General features: G+C 33.6%; 5 protein-coding genes across 5 annotated transcripts in view; 2 read left to right on the forward strand and 3 right to left on the reverse strand.

Moving 5' to 3' along the window:
* Positions 1-802, forward strand: part of HELRODRAFT_84436 (hypothetical protein) — a gene marked incomplete at both ends in the record, with an annotated part of 3,722 nt that extends 2,920 nt beyond the window's left edge. The window contains one exon of the mRNA XM_009025073.1: positions 668-802. Within this exon, the coding sequence (XP_009023321.1) occupies positions 668-802 (135 nt within the window). The remainder of the gene's footprint in view (positions 1-667) is intronic.
* Positions 803-2,966: 2,164 nt separating this feature from the next.
* HELRODRAFT_101643 (hypothetical protein) lies at positions 2,967-7,040 on the reverse strand. The gene is made up of 8 exons (XM_009025168.1): positions 6,825-7,040; positions 6,561-6,673; positions 6,271-6,420; positions 5,999-6,090; positions 5,185-5,793; positions 4,684-4,791; positions 3,612-4,515; positions 2,967-3,452 (listed from the first exon to the last, which is right to left on the reverse strand). The coding sequence occupies exons 1-8, from the start codon at positions 6,920-6,922 to the stop codon at positions 3,376-3,378; spliced, it is 2,151 nt and encodes a 716-aa protein (XP_009023416.1). The 5' UTR covers positions 6,923-7,040; the 3' UTR covers positions 2,967-3,375.
* A 704-nt stretch (positions 7,041-7,744) lies between these two features.
* On the reverse strand, positions 7,745-15,298 carry HELRODRAFT_113778 (hypothetical protein; the record flags this gene model as incomplete). Its single annotated transcript, XM_009025169.1, has 25 exons — positions 7,745-8,520; positions 8,638-8,754; positions 8,942-9,077; positions 9,202-9,341; positions 9,452-9,600; positions 9,783-10,006; positions 10,113-10,223; positions 10,520-10,746; positions 10,854-10,920; positions 11,094-11,222; positions 11,359-11,477; positions 11,595-11,636; positions 11,727-11,892; positions 12,009-12,098; positions 12,233-12,420; positions 12,529-12,628; positions 12,753-12,798; positions 13,126-13,228; positions 13,313-13,383; positions 13,690-13,874; positions 14,030-14,186; positions 14,284-14,442; positions 14,605-14,764; positions 14,871-14,952; positions 15,215-15,298. 25 exons carry the CDS (start codon positions 15,296-15,298, stop codon positions 8,426-8,428), a joined length of 3,147 nt encoding a protein of 1,048 aa, XP_009023417.1. The 3' UTR covers positions 7,745-8,425.
* Positions 15,299-15,665: 367 nt separating this feature from the next.
* Positions 15,666-18,553, reverse strand: HELRODRAFT_185829 (hypothetical protein). Its single transcript, XM_009025170.1, has 9 exons — positions 18,210-18,553; positions 17,745-17,891; positions 17,490-17,562; positions 17,186-17,292; positions 16,894-17,023; positions 16,695-16,778; positions 16,507-16,592; positions 16,307-16,406; positions 15,666-16,186 (listed from the first exon to the last, which is right to left on the reverse strand). Exons 1-9 carry the CDS (start codon positions 18,225-18,227, stop codon positions 16,020-16,022), a joined length of 912 nt encoding a protein of 303 aa, XP_009023418.1. The 5' UTR covers positions 18,228-18,553; the 3' UTR covers positions 15,666-16,019.
* Positions 18,554-20,732: 2,179 nt separating this feature from the next.
* HELRODRAFT_84614 (hypothetical protein) lies at positions 20,733-22,463 on the forward strand (the record flags this gene model as incomplete). The annotated part of the gene is made up of 6 exons (XM_009025095.1): positions 20,733-20,906; positions 20,982-21,083; positions 21,416-21,585; positions 21,672-21,905; positions 22,037-22,136; positions 22,275-22,463. Coding segments are annotated over 6 exons (969 nt in total), but the record flags the coding sequence as incomplete, so codon positions are not given.
* Between the last annotated feature and the right edge of the window lie 1,621 nt (positions 22,464-24,084).

The raw sequence follows: 24,084 nt of genomic DNA on the forward strand, positions 1-24,084 counted from the left end.
TTGTTTGTTTGTTTGTTTGCTTATGCTTGTTTGTTTGTTTGCTTATGCTTGTTTGACGTTTTCGACTTTTTTTTATTTAGTAAAACAAATTTGTTTTCGGTTTTAGTATTTTTTTTCAAATTTTTAAATGTTTTTTGTTCCTATTCAAATGTATTTTTTGTGTCTGGAGTTTGCAAAAGATTTGTGTCTTTTTTGTTGTTGTGTTATTTTGTTGTTGTTGTTGTTATTGTTGTTGCTACTGCTGTATTTGAATGGTATTTTTAGCGTTGTTACACATAATGATTGTTGTTGTTGTTGTTGTTGTTTTGAATGAAATACTACCATTTGTAGTAGTAGTAGCCGCAGCAGCAGCAGTAGTAGCAGCAGCAGCAGTAGAAGTAGTAACAATAGTAGCAGCAACAACAGCAGAAGTAATAGTAGTAGGAGTTGTTGTTTCAAATGAAGTAATTCGTTTACACGCAAGGTTAAGCATGCGTGAATGTCTCAAGGATGATGAGACTGAAGTTTCTTGATTATGTCACCAGGCATGAAAAATTCATTCTTTCATTCATTCTTTCATTCATTCATTCATTCATTCAATCGTTCATTCATTCATTCGTTCGTTCGTTTGTGGGTTCATTCATTCATTTATTTATTTTTTCATTCATTTATTCATTCATCTTTTCAGGTGATGCAGGTTTTTGTATGGCTGGGGTTTCTGAACAGTTTTCTCAATCCTGTCATCTACACCATCTTTAACCAGGATTTCAGAAGAGCTTTCCAGAATATTATGAAAAATGTATTCAGATGTTGTTGTTGTTAATGATGATGTTGTTGAAGTTGATGTGTTGTAGCTGTTGTTGTTGCTACTGCCGCTCCTGATGATGATGTTGTTGATGGTGTTGACGATGTTGTAGTGGTGGTGGTAACGATGATGGTAATGATGGTGATGATGGTGACGATGTTGTGGTAATGATGATGACGATGTTGTGGTAATGATGATGATGGTGGTGGTGATGATGATAGTAGTGGTGATGATGATGATAACAATGACGACGAAGACGACGACGACGATGAAAATAATTTTCACCAATGACAAATTAAATTTCAAATCTTTTTCCCTCATATCAATTTGACGTTAAATAAATATTTGATCATTCCAAGGAAAGGAAATTTGCGAGCGAATTTTTTTTATTTGATTTTCTTGAAAAAATAAATTTGATACCTTTGAAATCATGCGGCGCGTAACTTTTATGAAATTATTTCAAATTATTCTGCGTTATATTTTCTTGTCTATGAGATTTTTTTTTATCTGTGTACGTTTTTGTTTTTTTGAATCTTTCAAATTATTTCATACGCCTATTACAAGTCAGCGAATTCTAACGCACGCACGCACGCACGCACGTACACACACACACACATATTCACGCGCATACACACACGCACACATTCACACGCACAAACACTCACACTAAAAAAAAGTCAGTGTTCGTTCATATAATGTAAAACTCTGCTTCTTAATTTTTTACGCTTTGCTGTGTAACTCTCTTTCTTCGAATGTCTGAATGTGTAACTACAAAAAGATATAATTTTTTGGCCAAAGTGTACATTTTAAGTTAAATTATGAAAAAATAAAGACAACAGCTGTTTATTTTACCATAAAATTTAGTACAGGAATTGAGCTATGTAGCACTCGAACTCAACCCTCACATGGAAGTATATGCATTAGTATATGCATTATATACTAAGTATATTATTAAGTATTATAAGTATTAAGTATATACATTAGTATATACTAAGCAGAGAATCATCCTTGTTACCTGACGATGATTCCATGTTTAAATAATGAAATACAATGAACCTGGCGCGCGAATACCGACCTCACATAGGAGGAAAGTTAATGAATCTCATCTAATGTAGTCTTAGATTTATATGGCAGTAGTAAAATAACCCCGAATCGAGTTTAATCTTTGCGGCTCCTACCGATTACCGACTATGTCGGTATTATATGTCAGACACATTTAACCGGATATTCGTTTCAATGATCGACGGATAACAAAAAAAAACAAGACTGACAAACATCTGCTCACTGATAGCAGTCAGTTTATTCATCACATCATTATTAATATTTATAATTAGTTAGTAGTAATAAATCAAAACGTACTTCTTTAACATTTAATTATTTCAGATTTTCAATTTAACAGAAACAGACATTATGTTTTGATATATATATATATATATATATATATACATATATATATATATATATATATATATATATATAGTCAGAAGGAGACCATACTTTATACAGTACCGTATATATATACAATACTGTGTACACACACACATATATATATACATGTGTGTGCATGTGTGTGAAAAAATTAGAATAAGCTAAAATGAAGTATGGCCATTAAATTATTTAAAAATATGTTAGACTGACGGTGCAATAGAGCTGCTGTATACTTAAAGAGGAAAACAAACAACGAAGAAGAAACTTATAAAATAAATGACTTAAAGAAATTAAATTGCACCTAATACAAGTAGACAAGAAATAAAAATACCTTCTCTTAGGTAATAAATGAACAAAATACATAATTCTAGAATGAATGATCTATGTGAAACGAAGGGAGAGAGTGTATGTTATTTACAAAAGACACAAATAAATAAATAAATAAAACACATACATAAATAAATACACACAGTAACAAACAATTCAACACACACACGCGCACGCACACGCACATACACACAGCATATAAATAGTTTAAAATATGGCTTACAAAAATAAAAATAAATAAAAAAAATGTTTAAATAAATAAATAAAATTTTATGCAAAATCATATTTTCTAAAAGTAAGAAGCATAATGATGAAATTAACTAATTACTTAATTAATTAATATAATTAATTTAATTAATCAATCAATATAATCCGGTGCTAACGATGACTCATCACCATCATTCATTGACCTCATCATCATCATTGTTTACAATTACTGTTAATTGTTTTTGACGCAAATACATAAATAGATCAACAATTTGAATAAACAAAACAAACACTCAAACATACATACAAACAAATAAACATACAAATAAATACACATACACAAGCGAGCAAGCATACAAAGCAAGTACCGTCCAAAAAAACAGAATGTAGAGAATCAATGAAAGGAAGAAAGAACATGGAAAGAATGCAAATGAATACAATAATTTTCCTAATTTCACTAGCTAAAGAAAGTTAATGACGCTCAAACAAAACTAATTCCTCAACTTTAATTTGTCAACACATAATACAATGTTATAAGTAATAGCAAAAACAAGAGTCACAATAATAACAATAATAATAACAAAAACAATAATAATAATAATAAATGAAAAAAAAAAGATTCGTCATCATCATTGTGCGTAGAAAGCATCTATAGTGGATTTGTACATATTGGCAACCACCTTCCTCTTCAGCTTTAACGTTGGCCCTGCGGGAGAAGAAATTCAACAAAATTTAAAACATTCAACCGTCTAACGAAATAACTCTTTGATCAATTAACTAATTGAATTAATCAATCAATTGAACTAATTAACTAATTACCAAATTAATTAATAAAAGTTTTTACGAAGCCAGCGAGCCAACTCACCGAGCTCGCCATAGAATATCGAGAAATCTCTCGGTAGGATGGACCACTTCTGAATGACCTGCGCCCTGGAAATTGCCTTCTTGTTGCACCTGTCAATGACTGCCTGCATCGCCGTGGCAACCTTTCCCGCCATGTGTTCCCGTAACTGGGTCAGAGTTGTGACGTCACTGGGGAGGCCTATTTTTTGACACCATTCGATTGTGAATGGATGTAATTCGTCGAGAGGTTCGGTCGTGGCGACGTCAACTTTTGTTTTTAATGTGATGAGCATGGAGAGAAATTTTTTGCCGTCGCCTACCAGCATGCAGTTGCTGACGCAGGGTAGAGATTCTTTGAGGCAATCTTCGATTGGGATGGGTGCAACATTTTCACCCCCGGCCGTGATGATGAGTTCCTTGATGCGACCCGTGATGTAGAGGTATCCATCTTCATCCCTCCTACCCTGATCACCACTTTTCAACCAACCATCTTCATCCAACGTTTCGATTGTCTTCTCGGTCATGTTCAAATACCCCATGAAAACGTTTCTTCCATTCATCCTGATCTCTGAATCCTCACCCGACAGTTTTGTCTGGACGCCAAAAAGTTCTACACCGGAGCTAGTCGTTCGATACTGCCATGGAAACGATAGCGTATGAGGCCCTGTACTCTCGCTCATGCCATATATCTCAAGAATTGGCATGTTGAGACTCATGAAGAAGTCGAGCGTGTCCTTCAGGATGGGAGCAGCTGCCGACATACAGAACTTGCACCTCTCAAAACCGAGAGCCTTCCTGACCTTCTTGAAGACTAGCATGTCTGCCAGGGTCCAGCCGTACGGGACGGTGCCTCCATTCATGAGTGACATGTTTCCCCAATAGCCTATGTACTTGGCTACCTCAACCAACGTTCTCGTTACAACACCCTTTTTGAATGAAAAAAGTTCAATGTTCATTGTAAAGTATTAATAGTAAATATATACATTTATACATGAGTGTATAATATGCATATCTGCTGTGTGCGTGTAAGTGAGTGTGTGTGTAAATGCACGTGACTAAAAAAAACCACACCACCTCTCCATAGCACAACTGACCTGAGTCTTGCCAACAGCCACCATCTTCTCCTGCATCTTCTCCCAAACTCGAGGCACGCCCAGAAACACAGTTGGATGTACATCCTTCAACGTTTCTCCCAAGCTACCCTGAAATTTTAAAATTATAAAAAAATATAAGAAAAGATATTAAGTACTTCAAGAGGACAACACAGTTACAATTGTGACATTCCTTCGTTCATACCATTATAATCATTTGATATATAGATGAGGCCTGTACCCCACTCACTTAATTATATGCACTCATTTGGCCCATCCCCATCTTTTAAAACATTTACAAGAGCATACCAAACATTATTGTATTGCCAGCATTGTATTAAAGATACTTCAAATGTATAATAGAGTTGAACAATTCAAGCACAAATGTCCAAAAACTTTGAACTCTCAACAATTATTCTAAATATCATGAGTTACACAAACAAACAACAATATAAGCCAACTAAAATGATATTACAATGACATAAATAAATGATGTTAAGCAACCTTGAGGGCATCAGGTTGGGCAAAATAGACAGTAGCCCCGTAGACAACGGGGATGAACATGTCGAGAACCTGAGCAGCCACGTGACTTAGTGGTAGATACGAGACCAGCACGTCCTCGCAAATATCGAGACGAGCTTGTCGGCCGCACACTGCTGCAGTCCAAATTAGATTATCGTGGCTAAGCATGACTCCTTTTGAATCGCCGGTTGTTCCGGATGTGTAGATGAGTGTGCAGCATTTGTTTGGAGCCTGGTTCGCCCAACGACGTTCCAACTCTCCATCACTTAATCCATTCCCTAACTTCATGAACTCCTCCCACGTGTATACATTCGACATGTTGCACTCCAGGGGATCTCTGTACTGCACGATGGCTTTCAAGTGGGGCAACCTTTCCCACACACTCAAGACTTTTTGTAACTGTGCGTTATTTTCAACAATTGCAACACTGCACTTTGCGTTGTTTAGTACGAACCAGCATGATTCTGCTCCATTAGTTGAATATATACCAGTGGCCAACCCTCCAGCCATGATAGAGCCCATGTAGGATATGAACCATTCACAGGAATTGAACCCCAGCAACCCAACTCCATGGTGCTCCTCCAAGCCACACTGTCAATTTTCGTTGTTGTTAATATTATCAATGGCTGACAAATTTTTAGTAAAATATGTTTGCCTGAAATTTTATTACACCTTTATGGATGTAACAATTGTCAAGTTTCACATGTAATTATTGATAAGGCTGATTAAATAGAAGCCAAATAAAATGAATCATAAGTAGATATAAATGTAAATTCTAAGAGAAAAAAATATTTACTGCAATGAAAGATTTGGCAGCCTTCAGAGTCAAGTCATAATATTCTTCAAATGTTATACAGTTCCATTTTTGGCCATGATTATGTTGGTACACTGAAAATTTCATTTTTAAAATTAATATCTTGCTGATAAATACATCCTGCACTATAAATATTATATAAATAAACAATCATAAATGACTCAGTCACAACCAATTATATTATAACAATCCTTTTAAAATTAGAATGAAAGTTAATTGAACATAGGATAGGCTAGCTAGCAAGCCAGGCTAACTTAATGCAGGTCTGTAAGGAAATGACTTGACAGCTCTTTGAAACATGGTCATGACAGTTATGGGAGCTATATGAAACTTTTCATCTCGCGTCAATCTGATTTTAACTGCTTCACCTGCATTTACTGTCGACAAACTGTCAGCTTCTGCCAGTTTATCTGAAGGCAATAGTGAAATATGGCCAAATAATAGATAAATTAATTAACAGGCACCAGCAATTTTGCTGCAAACTATTAAAAACTCATTTTTAATAAGTTGTAAAATTTGTAAATTCAATAAAAAAAATAATAAAATTTACCAAAATCGTTGGTGAAAGTGCACAATTTGTCTTCTATGCTGTTATAAGTGTTGTAATCTTTTTCAGTTTCGCCGGGACTGCTCAGTATTTGGGAATCTTCAAATATCCTAAAAGTAAACGATGAAAGAGAAATTTTAAATTAGCAACAGGACAGGCCAGAGCAAGAAAATTACTCAGTAACCAGTGTCAACAGCCAAAATTTCAAGAATTATACTTTATAGTGAACATTAAATGAAATAAAAGATAATCCGGACAAACCCGCTGTCCGTCAGAGCCTTGCCACTTTCCGAACGTCCAGTTCTTCGTCGCATTTCGACATTTTTGTTGTGATTGGTACCAGCATCCACACTCGTCATTTTTGTATTTTAAACTTGAAATAAACTTGAAAAGTGAGCACTCGACAGGAATTACTTACTCGATAATTAACTCAATATTACAGGCAATGAATAGTGAAATTAATTAGAAACAATTTCTTTATATAGAGAAAGGAGGATGAGAGATGAATAATGACGAAATGTGCGTAGAACAGCAGAGCAAAATCTAGTGACGTGATATGGTGCCACATGTTGAAGCGCTTCATAAGTTCCCAGGCAACCCTGTCTAATTATTTCAACATCATGAACCCGAATCACCGTAAAAATGGTACTAACAGACCGCAAAAGCACGTGAACAAATCATGATTCGTCATAAAAAATAAACTATAACTAAAGAAAAGGCGTAAAATCGGGCCGCAATGCCAATATTTGGGACTCGGAAAAGTACATACAAACACATCGTGAAAATACATGCATTTAGTATGAAAAAAAAAAAAACCGAACTTGGACAGCGACGAGCCCCATACAAACCATCCATATACGCATATATAGTATTGTATTCTATACGGTATAAAACATGGTTTCCTTCAAACACACATATATATATATATATTTTCCTTCTTTCTCGTACCTTATCATTTCAAGACATTGGCGACCATCGACCTCCACAAAACCAGATCACACACACACACACACACACACACACACACACACACACACACACACACACACACACACACACACGGTATTGTATGAATTCTGCTGAATTGTTCGGTAGAATTCATGCAATACTGCATAAAATATGATCTTCCATCATATATCTATATACACACATATATCCAAAAGTAACAAGTGTATAAGTTTCGGTTAATCAGGTCATTCCACTAGATATTTAAACCAAATCGCATGTAATAAAATTAAATAAGAGAACATTTAAAAAACTAAATTTAAAAATTTAACGTCCGCTGCTGATGTAAAAGAACAAGGAATAGTTGAACAAATGAAGTTTCAAGGTTGAAAACGAATGAAATGTCTGTAATTACATCACTTGAATTTTGTTTCCAAAAGGATTTTCATGGTTCAACTTCAAAATTGTTGTTAATTTACTAGATATATACGTTAACACACACACACACACACACATATATATATGTGTTTACATATTTATATATGTGTGTATATATATATGTATACACACATCCATACATACGTACCATATATACATATATAATCCGAATTTTGAAACGTTGAAAGTATACTAAAACGTTTGGCATAAAATCATAATTGAGAAATTAACAAACGTCATCTCGATTTAGTTTCATCTATTACTAGAAAAAAAACGAATAAATAAATAAATGAATGAATGAAATTTAAAAATCATTGAAACACACATATATGGTACATAAATAACGCTAGCAACACACTTTAAATACGACTCAAAAAAAGCATAAAATCGAAATAATAATGAAAATAAAATAATAATAGTATTTATAACAAACGAATCAACCATGTTTTTTTTATAAGAAACGGTTGCTAATTGAATATTCATGATGCCGGAGGACCGCCCCCGAAGCAGAAACTACTGGGTACTTGAGTTGAAGGGAAATTATAACCACCAGCCATCTCTATCTTCTTTGATTCTATCAAGCATGAACAGATTATGACTAATTAATATTCATGAATGTGCTAATAATAATTATTTATATAGTGCTAAATAATATTCATGAGATAATCTGGATCAATGAGAGGCGCCCTACCTTGTGCAGCCCTCTTCTGCTCAGCCAATCGAAATATATCTTCCAACTCCTTTTTTTCATCTTCCGTGAGAGTAGCTGTTAACATCTGATACCACATGACGTCCTTTGAATGGATGCCTGGACAGTTAAAAATAACAATAACAATAACAACAAAATAATATAATATAAAGTAATAAAAATTAAAACAAGACAAAAAGTGCAACAAAATCAACCGACCAACAACAACCACCTCAAACAGTCCAAAACATTACAACAACCACAACAAAATTATGTCAACAACCGACGTCCAACAAACTTCCACCACCTTCAACTACAGTCCTAAACATCTGGTACTCTTCGAAAGGTGAGTTCTCCCCGTCGAGAACTGTCAGGTACGATTCCAACATTGTCTCTTCGTCACCGTCTTCATCGTCGTCGTCGTCGTCATCATCTCCCTCATCCTAAATATGAAAGCAAATTAGGATACAAAATGTAGATTTCCAAATAGATGGAAACATTAAATCAACCAATCAAACAACAGCATCCTAATGGTCAACACACTCAATGAACCAATCAACAACGTACAGCCTTTTCCATCTTCTCGAGGTAGTCTTCTCCCTCATGATCGATGACGTCATCATCGTCATCCAACTCGTTATCATCGGCATCTTCTTCGTCATTATCTTCTTCTTCCTTTTCATTTTCCTCTTCCTGTTGGGACTGATCTGATGGGATAAATATTAAAAAATGTAAGTTTACTGCAAGAAATTTCTCACAGTGAGAAAGAGAAAGAGAGAAAATATATATATATATATTTATTACTATTTAGACTAACATTCATAAGCTTTCTTAATGCCTTTGAAAACGACGATGAGTGAGGACAGCATCTTTGGAGCCAGATCGTTGATGGCAGGCGGTCGAGCACCTTCCGGCAGACTCAGCAGGGTGCTGAAACCGAGGATGAACATTTTGCGATCGTGCACTCTGATTGGTTGGTTGGGTGGTGATTGAGTGATTCAAAGACTATAAATAGGTTATAGTGGCAAGTTTAATTTTTTGAAAACACGTCAAATATATTTGAAATGTAAATAAACAACTTGAAAAACATATATAATCAACAGTTAAATGAAATGTATCTTTAGGTTATAATGAAGAAAGCAGCCCACCCGAAAAAAGAGTCACTGTTCTCGATGACCTGCATAACGATCTGCCTAATCATCGAATGGTCCCCGGCATTAGAGAACTGAACCTCAGAGAGGATGTGCAATGTGAGAGATGGATTGACGAAGATGGAAGCGAGGATGACTTGTAGACACATTGTTCTTAGTTCCGTGGTCTGTATGGGGCGCGAGAGACGAGACAAAATCAACTGGATGAAGATTGGAGTCATCTGCAGGTTGGAAAATATGATTGGTATTTCAATAAATTATGCAAATGAGTCAACCACACAATAGCATTTAAACGATTTCGGCAGAAGAGTTGGCAAGTCTTCTTACTTTACAAGAAAGATCAGTAAGGTCCTTAAATTGAAGCAGCATGATTTCGAGCAGCTTGGCGGCGTGACTTTCTGCATCTTCTCCAGCATCTCCAAGTTCGCCATTCAGAATCTGTCAGGCCATTTATATGTTAACATAACATGAGACAAGAAGTGAGCCGCTAATCACAAACATATGAACGCATGCTGACACACATCAGCACTAATGATCATATGAACATATGCACTTTCACAGTAGCAAAAACACAAGTATAGCAATAATCAGCATTCATTAAAGAATGTGAAACATTAACACACCACATACATACACACACACACACACACACACACACACACACACACACACACAGAAACATAATAAACAACATATCAAACAAACAAGCAGACAAACATCAAACAATCACTGACATCTTTAGCCATATTGTACATGATCTCAATCCTAGCTGGCTGTTGTAAGAAGGCCGGTGGATCGACAGTGATGTAATTGTGTAGGGCAGGCATCATGTCACTGAAGTAGTCTATGTTGCTATCTTTCTTGAAGAGGTCATAAATGATGGGAAGGGCATCCCACATTTGTGGGGACACTTGGGAACTGGTCAGGCTATAAATTAGGGAAAGCATCTCTTCAAAGTACTCTGTTGTAGGAGACGAAATTTCCCAAAATTATTAGGGGTTTGATAATTTTAATTGGGGGAAACAAACTAGAAAAACAATACATTCAAAGGAGTGGAGTGAAACAAACCTGAAACATTGTACCTCAGTATGACTTTGATGACCTCAATTATTATCCCTTCGATGCAGTGCAATATCTGCGAGATGGGACGGATAAAATAAATGACAACTAGTCGACTGATGAAATGAAAAAAAGAAATAAAACAAAAATTGAGATCATAAAAGTGGGTAGACGAAATCTTTCACTTGAATAAATAAAATAATTATCTATTTATTTATTATGAAAATAATATAAATAAAATGTTGGAACCTCTTTTTGATCCTCAACAACTTGGCAAAGGGTCTCCAAACTGTTCAGTATGCCCATGATTACTATTGACTTGTCATCACTGCTCTCACTAGTGCTAGAGGATTCTACAAGTTTTGCAAACGTGCTCGCCTTGGTAAAAATTTATGAAAAAAAAATACAAACTATATATGGCTCCTGTTTGATTGATGGTTGATGTGAATTATAATTTATTCATAAACAAAGCTCCACCCTCCCGTTCGTAATTGACCAATCAGAGAGCACTAACAAGATGTGTAGTTATTTCCACGGCAAGAGGCTTGACCTCCTCTGAGTATGTGTAAACGAAGTTTTGCAGGCAGCCCGAGATGTTGTCAGTCTCTGTTTCCTGCATCAGACTTAGCAGATCTAAGAAGGGTTGAATGAATAAATAAATGAATGAATGTATGAGTAGATGAATGAATGAGTAGATGAATGAATGGATGAATGATTGTATGAAAGAATGAAAAAGCAAACAGCACTTACCTTTGAATATTTGATGCACACAAGGAATAAGCATATCTTTAACTGGTAAGTAGTAGAACATGAATTAATTTAAAGCATCCATTTGAATTGTGTGAATAAATTATGTAAATGAGTTTCAAGAACTCCTCCCACCTCTGGATTGTTCAGACAATAACTTCTGGAGTCCTACGGCGGCTTCAACTCTAACGGGCAGATCCTTATCGGAATTGAGCAGACGACACAATGACTCGGTGACCAGCTGCAAGTTGTTCAGGTTCTTGAACTTCAATTCACTGAAACTGCACATCATCCAGCAGGCCTGATCAAATCAGATTAAGTTTGTATAATCACAAATTCGAAAAACCTAACAAGCCAACTAAATAATAATACTACTACTAATAATAATAACAATAATAAAAAAAACCAGCTGCCCACCCTGGCTCTAAGGAAGCCCTGAGTGCTGGCGAAGTGTGGAAAGACATGAGCAACCAACATCTGCTCAACTTGATCTTTGTAAGGGTTTTTCTAAAATTTTATGTTACACTTTATTAAAAACCGAATTTTAATGCATCAAGAAGTAACGTGTCAATCAACGTCATCTATTCATTACAACTTAAGTAGAAACAATTAAGTTTTGAAATTTGTGATTGGCCAGAAACCTTGAGCAAAACATCAGCCAGGCAGCCAATCATATGCAGTGCCTGATCTTTAACTCTCTCTTCATTGGACATGAGTGCCTGGACAGAAAAGGCCATCGTTTTTGCTAGAACCTCCTTCCTCTTGCGCACCACGTCGTCCAATAAATTTTGAGCTGCTGTTGTCGGACTGAAAAACTCCTCGTATATATCTGTTAGAAAAGTCCAGAATTGATAAGTAGTAATTTATTTCTACCGTTAGTGACCAACTGATGCTATTGGTTAGAAAGCTGGACGAATAAGACTGAAGCATTACTAACCATATTTGACTTTGATGTACTCAACAGGATCATCTTTCCAGAGGTCCTCATCCTCGTCTGTGTGACCCAACAGCGGGAAGATTATGTCCTGAATTACAACCTGTAGCAACATGAATATTAATAGACAGTCTCATTAATATTTAAATGAATCATCATGAATAATAATCAATCAGAGTAAATAGTCACATAGTTAATTAGTTTCTTAATGATATAAAAGTAAAAACCTGGATGTGTGGCTTCATAGCTTTCCATGTAAGAGAATGGATGATTCTAATGTAGGAGATTCAATTGGAAAATTTAACTTTAACAATCATTTTTTAAAACATTCGTAACAGACACAAGCACAAACAAAAAAACCCCAGAGAAACATAAAAACATACAAAACAGAGAGAATACATTGAACAAAAACCTGACAGAAAAACATTGCGTTGACAAATAAATCAACCAACCAATCAGCAAATAAGTAAACCATTCTACCAACCAACAGTTCATTCATCCAACAAAGCATTTACACACAACCAATCAGTCAACCAACCAATCGGAAAACAACCTACCAACTAAACGATGAACAACCAGCCCACCAACCAATCAACTAACCCAATATCAATATACTGAAGGGACAGTTGCAAAACTCTGGGGGCGACAAACTGTTTTTTAACATACCTTTCCAGCAAACCCATAATCACTTGCAGGCATCCAACTGCCAATCATCATTATAAGTATTTTTAGACAGTTATAATTATTAATTAGTTAACCAATATTAATGAAATGCTAATGAACCAACCAGAAAAGGTTTTTAGGAAGTATTCAGAGAATTCAGCATACTCTTTCAAGACATTACCTGGACTACCATACCTGCATTGTGCCAATCAATGTTTACTCATTTATTTCAACATTAATATAAATTTAGCTAACAGCTTTTCATTCATTCATTCATTCATTCATTCATACAAAATTTCACTCATTTATTTACTAATCCAAACAATTAATCTATCACTTATTCCCTTGACATATTCAATTCTTTTAGACAACAGAATTACAAATGAACCAATTAATTTAGTGACAGAAAACAAATGAGAAGATTTATGTGTGTGAGTGAGATAGAGAGGGAGAGAGAGAGAGAAAAAAGAGAGGTATTGCATGATGACATCTAGCTGCAACCTCTCAAAACATCTGGTCATCAGATGAACAGCCCACTTCTTGCATTTCCACCAGACAGTGTCACCTCGTTCATCCTCGTCCAATTCGTCGATGTGTGGAGGTAGGGGTCGTTCAGTGATGCGACGAGCAAGCTCCATCCATTGGGTGAAGACATTGTGATTGATGAGGTTGAGTGGCAAGAAGAACTGATTTGCGAGTGGATAGACAGAGATGATGGAATGGATGAGTGTAAATATGAAATATTAAACAAATGAATAATTAAACAATGTTTAAAAAACAAATACAACAGCTGAACAAATGAAAGAATAAAAAAATGGAAAGAGGTTAAATGTGAACAAACTTGAACAAGTGCAAAGAATATTTTTAGTATTTGCTTCTGTATCAAGATGCTGGGTTCTGATTGGTCCTCAAGAAGTGTAGCAGCCAGCTGATGTATGATTGGTAGAATATGGGTCATGACATCATTAAGTGGGTCACGCTCTGCTGATTTCTTGTACCTGCATTTATGGACAAACCGATATTTTATAACTTTTCAAAATACCGTCCGTCAAACCAAAGCAAACTAATATATAGAACTAAATCTGAAAAACTTACTCATAATGTTTGACTACTTGGTAGAGGCAGATGAGGGCGCCGAGGTAAGCATCGTGCTGACTGGAGGTCAAAATAGCCATGACCTTTTCAATGATGCCTGAACACTTGCCAGGATAATCATTCTTCACTATGATACTCACACAGACTGATAACTGGACTCTAATTGGTCAATTGATTAAATAACTTCACAGAAAAATGGCAAATTGATCAAACTAAATTAACCAACATTACTTAGACATAAACTGAAATTTAGATCAACCAAATTAATCAGAGTTGTGATATAAATATTCATATTGTGACCTAACTTTGGAATAAACTAACCTGATTGGATTTTGAAGTGAAATGATGGCCTGTACAATGTTGTCTCTGATGATCTGCTTGTCATTCTCGTGTATACAGAAGGGGATTGGTTGACCTGGTTTGACATCATTGGTCTTGTCTTCCCAGTATTGGGCCATCATGTTCTTCATATATATGGCTCCTGTGCGATTGGTTGATGTGAAGTTAACATTGTGATGACAGTGCAAATAATTGAGTTTCTACAATCAGAAAAATTAGATCAAAAAAAGTTTTGTGATGTCGCCAACCTGACTGCCTGACAGCAGTGTCGATCTCCGGATTCATGACAAGTTGAAGCAGTTGAGGGACAAAGTTGATGATCTTTTGAACCTTTTCATTAAATATTACGTTTGTTCACCATTTTTAATTTAAATTTTAATTCATTAAAAAAACAAAACCACAAATATATATTTATACTCTACATAAAACAAGATGCAAAATCTGGTGGGGCCATTTTGGACCATCAGAAAAAATTGCAGCAATCCAGACCAGACAGAATGTTTTTTATTTATGAGTCAGTTTTGGGTGGTTTATTTTACGATAAATAGGTGTAAAAAATATCTTAAAAATAAACTTTATGAAAAAAACTAACCCCGGTGAGATAAGCTTCAGCCTGCTCTCTCTGTTCCGGAATCAGGGTGGCCTTCAAGGCTTCAATTAATTTGTTCTGATCCATTTTTCTATCTACAACGATTTCCCAATTCGTGATTTTAAGATGAATTCTAAATGAAAAACAAAACTTCGGGGAAAGCCGGTTTGAAAAATTACCTAATTGCACTAATTCAAAGTAGATGAAATGAAACTTCTGATCGGTCCCCAGGCAATCTGGCGCCAACACGTGCTCTAAAAATGAGTTAGGACAAACTGCAAGTGGCAGCGGAAGTCAATTAGCACAATGTGGTTGTTTTGCTATTGGGTGCGTTTTTCTTCCATGCATCATTCCAGCTTCATTCTTAATCATTCTATGCTCGATTTTTGAATTCTAGCAATTTTGCGATAAAATTAATCCTGATGGCAATCAACTCTAACGCGACAAACATCCGTCAAACGATAATAATTCTCATTACTTTACACATCAATATACAAATAAGATGACACCATATAAATAGAATATATTCTATTTATATGGATGATACATTCAAAAGAATTGAGATAAACTCATAGGACACAAAAACCTCCTTCAGGCAAGTTCAACTGTTCAGTGTTCGTTAACGTATAGAGTGTAACGAAAAAACAAGATACATTTAAAAAAATATATATATATATAAGAAGCATTGAACTTAAATAATTTGATTATTAGCCAATTTTTGAAAGTTTAGTTAATTTAACAGCGCAATTTAAAAAAATCCGGATTCATCTTTTCATCTTCCTCTCTCCTTCCAGAACATTTTAAACATTTAAAACGCAAATCTATTTTTGTAATTTAATTTATCGAGTGCAGGTGTGCAGGCGAATTGGATCATGGGCGGGGGTCCACACATGGTGACCAGCACGTCACTGGCCGGCGGACACATATGAGAGGATATCATCTCGTCATTCACAAAGCCAGTGCTATACTTCCAATCTAATGGTTGTTTAAAAAAAAGTAAATTACCATTTTACAATTCACTTAAAACAGTTGATATTAATTACCGAAAATTAATCCAAATTAAATATGAAATTAAAAAAAGAGCAAATAAAAAACCCGGTTGTGGCCTGTCAAGTGTGTACCAACACTTGAAACTATCAGGATGATTAGCTGCCAATTCGTCCAACTCATTGCGCAATAAAATATCGCTTTCGGTCTATTGAAAATTAAAATTTTTAAAATACTTAACCAACAAATTAATAAAATAAATAATTTTACAAATTTTCAAAGTTCATAAACCGTATATTTAAACTAGCCTGATTGGCATAGAGCAGCCAGAGTTGAGTTTTATCATTGGGATTTTTAAGTATGCAATGAATCATCTGGTACATCGGTGTTATGCCTGGGCAGTGCATGCATATATTAATAAATTATGTTAATGAGATGATAATTCTTCACTAATTATATTAAAATAAGTAGAAAATATTTTACTACAAAAACCAACCTGAACCACCAGCAATCATGCAAAGCTTTTTGTACTTATGATCTTTGGCTGGCAACTTTTTCTCTGCTTGAATCTTGAACAATCCTGTCGAAGATATTAATATTTAATTGTAAAAATAAAGAAAAAATATAATTAAATAATATAGTATAATTATTACATAAAAAATAATTAATTGAAATATTTAAATAGTTAAGACTACCTAGACCCTTGTAGACAAGCAAGCCATTTGGTCCCCGCACGTCAATACTCTCACCAATTTTCATGTTCTCTAAATATTGAGTCATCTTTCCACCTTCAGGAAATTTAGGGTGGACCCCTTTGAAGTACACCTGGCGAATGAAATTGTATTCATCACTTGAAAAAATAGTGTTCTAGCATTAAAAAAAACTATTTGAACGTAAATAGAAATCTTTCAACTGCAAATTTTTAGTCTCAGTCAAAATTAATTTATTAAAAAACAAAACAAATTAAAAAAACATTTAAACAACAACTTTAACAAGGAGTTCCATGTAGCCCTTATCATCTTCACAGGATATTGGTGTGTATGGCCTTATCACTAATTTGTCATCAACCTTTGCAGTCAGGAAGACATGTTGTCCTGAATAAGCATTAAAATTAAAATTCCGTTGGATGTATATATCCAAAAAATTACCACAGTATTTTTAAATTAAAATTAGATAGATAAAGTAGATTGTTTTAGAGTTTTTTATTTTTTTGAGTTTAGTTTCATAACAATAATAATAATAATAATAAAAAATGATGATCATGATGAGGATAGCGATGATGATGACTTACCAACAGGCAGACCTAACACATGGTTGGGAGAAGGTAGTTCAAATTTGAAAACTCTTGTGTCATGGTTCAAAGACTAAATTATGATTAGATTAAATGATGAAATAAACAGTTAACTAATCAAATGTATATTACAATATATTACTAATAAATTTAATAAAATGTGAGAATTTTGGCAATTTATTAGCAAAATTTATATTTGAAAATTAATCTCTGTTTAAGTTAAAATTAATTTAATAAATTATTCATCATAATAACCCTCTTTTCAATTAATTTGAGTGAATATTTAGTGTCTTTATTGATTAGGGTAATTGGTGGAGCCATGCTAAATAGAAATTTTCGACCAAGCCAGAATGCTGCTGTTACTGAAATGACAATTAGGCCAGTAACTAAGGGCAGAACTGTCTTTTAATTGCAGCGTAAAAAATACATCAAAATTAAGAATTAATGAAAAAACGATAATTTAATTAATTAAATTAACTGAATAAACTAGGACAAAAGTTTCATCTTTTAGTTTTATTTCAAATTTTAATTTTAAATCAGGCCAACTAATTAATAAAAATATTAAAAAAATTTCTAAAAAAATATAAAATAAAACAGTTCAATATGTAGAACATGACAAGCCGACACATTTGAATTTTTAAAATATAAAATAAAAAATGATTTGAAAAAAAAACAATTAAAATGAAATTAATATCTTGAAAAAATAATTAAAAAGATAACCGAAACGTCGGCAGACATCTAAAAATAAATTAACAGCAGACACGGAATTAAAAAAATCTGCCAGATCAAATCAACCATAGTAAAACATACAATATATTTATATGTATATATATATATATATATATATATATATATATATATATATATCTTAAATATAAAAGTATATAAACGCAAACATATGGGCAGGTCCAGCTTACAAATTAATAGTGATTAGGGGATCCAAATTATTTCATATTTCTTCAAATTTGTGAGGTTTTAAAATTTAAAAATTATTGAACCGTGTGTAATAAATATGTGAATTTAATTAAAGAACATCCAAATAACTGAGTTTAAGTTAAAAACAGATGAAAAAATAGATATAAAATGATTAGAATACCGTAGAAAACTTATATTATTTACATAATACATAAATAATTCACTAGAAACTAACAATTTTATTAACGGAAATTTCACAAAAGCTAATTTATCGCAAATCCGTCAAATAGAAGCATCCTAATAAATGCATTTACTAAAATTTACTTTTAATGAAACGTCACCTGTAGAAGTGCCTGCTGATTTAAATTTTAAATAGACACGCCTGATGGTATGTGCCTGGTGGTTCGCCTAGCCTCTAATTTATTCATGCCACCAACATCGTGAAAACTAATTTTAAATTCCAAAATTCATATTACACCGCCTGATATGTAAGTATTGGTAATTAGGCAATAACTACTGTTGCAGTTTAGTAGAAGATTAGTTTTACTATAGAGTTAGTTAGAGACTGTAGATGTAGAGATTGTAGACTAGAGCTGTCAGTTATGAGTTAGTGCATGTAAAATTAAAAAAAAATAGTAAAACATTTTTAATATAATATTATAATATCTTATAATATAAAAAAATAGAAATTAAATCTGCCATTTCGTGCAGTTAACTACAAGGTCTGTATTGTAAGTGAAGTTAATTAAGCATTTCTTCAATGATGTGTAGTTTATTTTATTTTAATTAACACAATATTAATGACTAATTTTTAAGGTTGTTGTATACTTTTGTCTTTTCTTCTAGCACTTTGTGCATTGTTTTGATTGTATGGGCATAGAAACAAATGCGTACAACATATAATATACATATAGGATTTAGATACCTAATTATGTATTTATTTGATCCAATATGATGTACTACAGACCCACACACATATGAACTGTCAAATGTTTTGAGTGATTAACATTAAAACATTAAACATCAATAACCAAATGCTTATCAAATTGATTGCTGCACTACATTATACAGACTCAACTACCTATCATATACTATACTGTGTGTTTGTGTGTGTATTCTTCATTCATTACCTTCATATATTTCCATATAATTGATTTATTTAATTATGCAGGTCAACTATGAAATGGCAATCTCTCTTTCATTCATCCATCCATTCATTCATTCAACATCACAGATGATGACGAAAATGATGATGATGAATAAAGATGATGACGAAGATGATGATGAAGGCGGTGATGAATGAAGAAAGTAGCAATGATGATGATGACGACGATGACGACGACGACGAGCAAGATTATGATAAGGTTAAAAATAATGGATGGTGATAAGGCCAATTATGATTAATGGTGATGACTACATAGAAAATGATGATGATGATGATGTGGAAAATGATGATGATGATGATCAGCTAATTAAGCAGTCAACTATCAAACCAAACTAAAATAAAGCATTCATTATGGAAGGTATTTAGTATGCAAATTAATTCTATTGATTCTTAATCATGCTTATTCACTCTCACACACGCACGCACATACATATATATATATATATATAGATATATAGATATATATTTATAATATATATATATATATATATATATATATATATATATACACTCCATAAATATATCTGTCATGTTTATTTGGAATGAATTTATATGTACAAGAGTTCTAGTTGGTTGTTAAGTTGCCCATCATTATCATTGCTGCTGTTACATAATTTTTCTATTAATTTTCACATTTTATTTTCGTTAATTATTAATTTATTCAATGAATTTGGCAGTTATATTGGTTATTACTATTATTGTATTAGTTGGTTACTCATTGATTGATAACTGATTTTGTTAAGGATATTTTTGATAAATTTAAATTAACCATTTCCAAGGATTTACACTAGCTACAGTTGATCACTAACAGTTGATCATGCCAAAACAAGTTGGTTTCGTCGTAGTTTAATTTGTTCGTCGCGTCTATGATAATCTAATAAATCAATCATCATCTGTTAACCAATCATCTTCAAGTACCAAATCAATCAATATTTTATTACAATAACCGCACCGTCAATCAATCAGCCAATCCAATCATGTTTGAGCAGTCAACTCATTGAATTGGATCATCTCTATTCAATCAAACAGTAAATCGACCAATTAGTACTTTTTTAATCGTCTTCAATCGATCAACCAATCAATAAACCAATCAATCAACCAGTCAATCAACCAATGAAACTAATAACCACACCCACAACAACCCATCAACCAATCAGGTGATAATTCAAGTAAATTCGATGGATGCGGAACTGCAGTTCAGCATTTTACCATCGACAACCGGCCTACAGTTGTTCGATCAAGTCATGCAGACCCTATCTATTAGGGAAAAATGGTACTTCGGTCTCAAGTTAGATGATAAGGACGGTAAGGAAGTATGGTTAAACCTCAGTAAAAGAGTGATGTACCAGATTGAGAAGTATTTAGGCAAATCAGGGATGTACCATGCGAACTCGTTGAATAATAATATCGAGACTGATTCTGTCGTTCCGCCGCCACCTGTCGCCATGTTAAAATTGTTAGTGAAGTTGTTCCCGGAGGACGTCGAGAAGGATGTCATTCAGGATGTTACTCTGGTAAGTTAGTGGATGAACTGCTGACGGAGTGAGTAATAAATAGGGCTGTACCGTATAGCACTTTTTGAAAACATACGTTAAAACGGGCGAACATGTTCTTCGATATGATTATTAACTATTCGACCAACTATCTCGTAACTTTTTTCGGATAGTGCCGGATGGTGAAAATATGTCGGATATCCGGTTCGGAGTCGGAGCTAAGCTCCGGTGCAACCATAATAATAAATAAATAAATGACGTTACGATCTATCTATTCATTCAACCATTCATTTGTCTATCCGTCCATCTATTCATCCATTCATTTATCCATTCGTCCATTAATCCACCGGCAGAAACTCTTCTACTTGCAAGTGAAAGATGCAATCCTGAACGATCGAGTCAACTGTCCGTACGAAGTGGCCGTCCTCCTGGCCTCATACGCTTTCGTTGTCAGGTACGGGGACTACGATGATAACAAAGATTATAAATATATCATCTTCGATGAAAAATGGATCCCTGATAAGTTGGTAATCTTTTTTATGTTTGATTTTTCTCGCAAAATATTGATTAAAAAAAAGTAGTTATATAGGAATTTTTATGATCGTTTAGAATTCTCAGCGACTATCCATCTCTCTCTCGCGAACAGTGGAAGGAGATTACACTAACTTGGTACAAGCAGCACAAGTCGATGATTAGGGAGGACGCCATGTTAGAGTATTTAAAGGTGGCCCAGGATTTAGAGATGTACGGTGTGGCTAGTTTCGACGTAACAAACAAAAATAATAATGATTTAGTGCTCGGAGTTTACTGCGATGGTTTGAAGGTATACAGTAAAGATTATGGGTTAGGCTGACGATTAATTATGTAAATTTATTAAAATTAGTATTCGAATAATAATACTATATCAATTAAGCTCATTAATGTATGCAAATTTATTCATAATATTTTAATTTTGTCATCTATTGACCAATCAGAAAGCTCGATCTAAAGTTGGGCTTTCCGTTTTCAGAAATTCGCCGCCTTTCATCACATCAAAAAAAGTTCATCATCAAGACCATTGATAAGCATACACCAGTGAGTGAAGGTGATGATGAAGAAAAAGATGATGATGACGCTGATGTTGATGATGATGACGACAATTACAATGAGTACATTGACGAAAATAAAAATGATTAGCACAACACAAATATCTTCCACATAATCACCATTCAGGAATTCACATTTTTCTCATCTGACAAGCGCACAGCTAAAACCATCCTAAAGCTATGCATGGATTATCATAATTTATTCATGAGGAGACAGAAGGCGGAGTCTATGGATGTCAATCAGCTGAGACTGCATGCTGCTGCCGAGAAGAATGCCAAATTGGCTGAGAGGTTAATTGAATTAGTATGCGAATAAATTAGTAAGTGACACGTTATCGTCGTCATCACCAACTTCGAAAATCGAAATTGACCAATCAGGGAAGCCCTACAGATGGAGAGAGTGCAGAGGAGAGAGATTGAGAGAGAGAATGAAATTTTAGAGAGCAAACTTCAGAAGTACCAATCACAGTATCACTTGGCAGTTCAAGGTTTGTAGTTGAACTGATTGCAAAAAATAATTTAATTAATTGGACGGTGCAATGATGCAGTGATGTCTTTGAGAATTGTATAAAAAAACACACATAATTCTTTCATTTTTTCACTAATTAACTGTTAATTAATCAAATAATTGATTAATTAATCATGTAATTGATTAATTAAGAGTTAATTTTTAAACGTACACCTATAAATACAGTACACTCATACACGCCTATGATTACTAATGTAGTTAATCCATTATTAATAATTTTATTTAGCTATAATAAAATTTATAATTAATCGTAATAATATAATATAATTGTTATTATTTTCAAACCCAGAGTTGGAACACTTAAGAGAATCTAGCTTGAACCTGCATAGGACATCAGATGGCGAGGATCATCTTCATGACCACGTTAACGGTGTCTATGATAATGATGATGATGAAGAAAAGGAAGAAGACGATGAGGATGACGTAGATAGGGCTGTTAGTTTGATCTTTCGTTCTATAATTTCTTAATAAATATAATTAAACATAATTATAATTGTAATTATAACAATATTTAATTGTAATTATAACAATATTAAACGCCATTTTTAATATGTATAATTATGATAGTCTAGATCTGTGTTACAACACATGTTATTAGTTTCAATAAGTATCCGTGCTATCTATAATAATAATAATAATAATAATAATAACAACAATAATAATAATAATAGCGATGATAATAAATTAGAATATAAATAAACGTTATAATTAAAATGATTTACTATAATTATTGATAGAATATTATTACTACCCTTTATTATGTAAAAATTGCTAAAAGAGCAAACATTCCAAGAAAGTTTCAACGATGAAGATACTGCAAGAGAGAAAAATTTTGAAAGATAAAATTGAGACGCTGAGAAGGGACATAGAAGATGAAAAAAAGTCATTAAGCGACGTTCTCAATGAAAAATCAACACTCCTATCACAATACAAAGCAGGTAGTTGTTTAGATTTATTAAAGTTGACGTTGTCGTGACCCGGTTCGAATGCATAAAGATCTCCTACTTATTGTATTGCTACCCAGCACATGTATGAGAGATTTTTTTACTTGTAAGTTTGTAGAAAGTTCATTCCGTACACTCAGGAAGCTATGCAAAAGGCGCTATATAAATGACACGTCATAATGACCATATTATAATAATATTATAGAGTAATAATAATAATATTACGTTTATATGTTTTTTTTGTCTTTGCAAACAGAAAAATTGAAAAATTATTTTAACAAATATTCAACTGCAATCTTCAACACTTCAACTGTTGCCAAAGATTACGATAGCAACAGCAACAGTAGCAACTTTCACGAATTGCTACAGGTTTGTTATCTATCTATTTACTAAAATTGTTTCATTGTAATATTTTTTTGATTTAATAAGTATTGTAAATGATTAATTATACACACAATTAAAAA

Source organism: Helobdella robusta (genome assembly GCF_000326865.2).
Source record: "Helobdella robusta unplaced genomic scaffold HELROscaffold_40, whole genome shotgun sequence".
NCBI lineage: Eukaryota > Metazoa > Annelida > Clitellata > Rhynchobdellida > Glossiphoniidae > Helobdella > Helobdella robusta.

Excerpts from the sequence above, each read along its gene's own strand:
- HELRODRAFT_101643 (XM_009025168.1), bottom strand. The coding sequence starts at position 6,922 with ATGACGAGTGTGGATGCTGGTACCAATCACAACAAAAATGTCGAAATG. Across the intron at positions 6,091-6,270 it reads TCCTTACAGACCTGCATTAA|TGTACCAACATAATCATGGC; the intron begins GTTAGCCTGGCT and ends TGAAATTTTCAG. Across the intron at positions 4,792-5,184 it reads CCCAACCTGATGCCCTCAAG|GGTAGCTTGGGAGAAACGTT; the intron begins GTTGCTTAACAT and ends TTAAAATTTCAG.
- HELRODRAFT_185829 (XM_009025170.1), bottom strand. Across the intron at positions 17,293-17,489 it reads TGTGTTAGGTCTGCCTGTTG|GACAACATGTCTTCCTGACT; the intron begins GTAAGTCATCAT and ends ATGCTTATTCAG. Across the intron at positions 16,407-16,506 it reads GGCTGCTCTATGCCAATCAG|ACCGAAAGCGATATTTTATT; the intron begins GCTAGTTTAAAT and ends AATTTTCAATAG.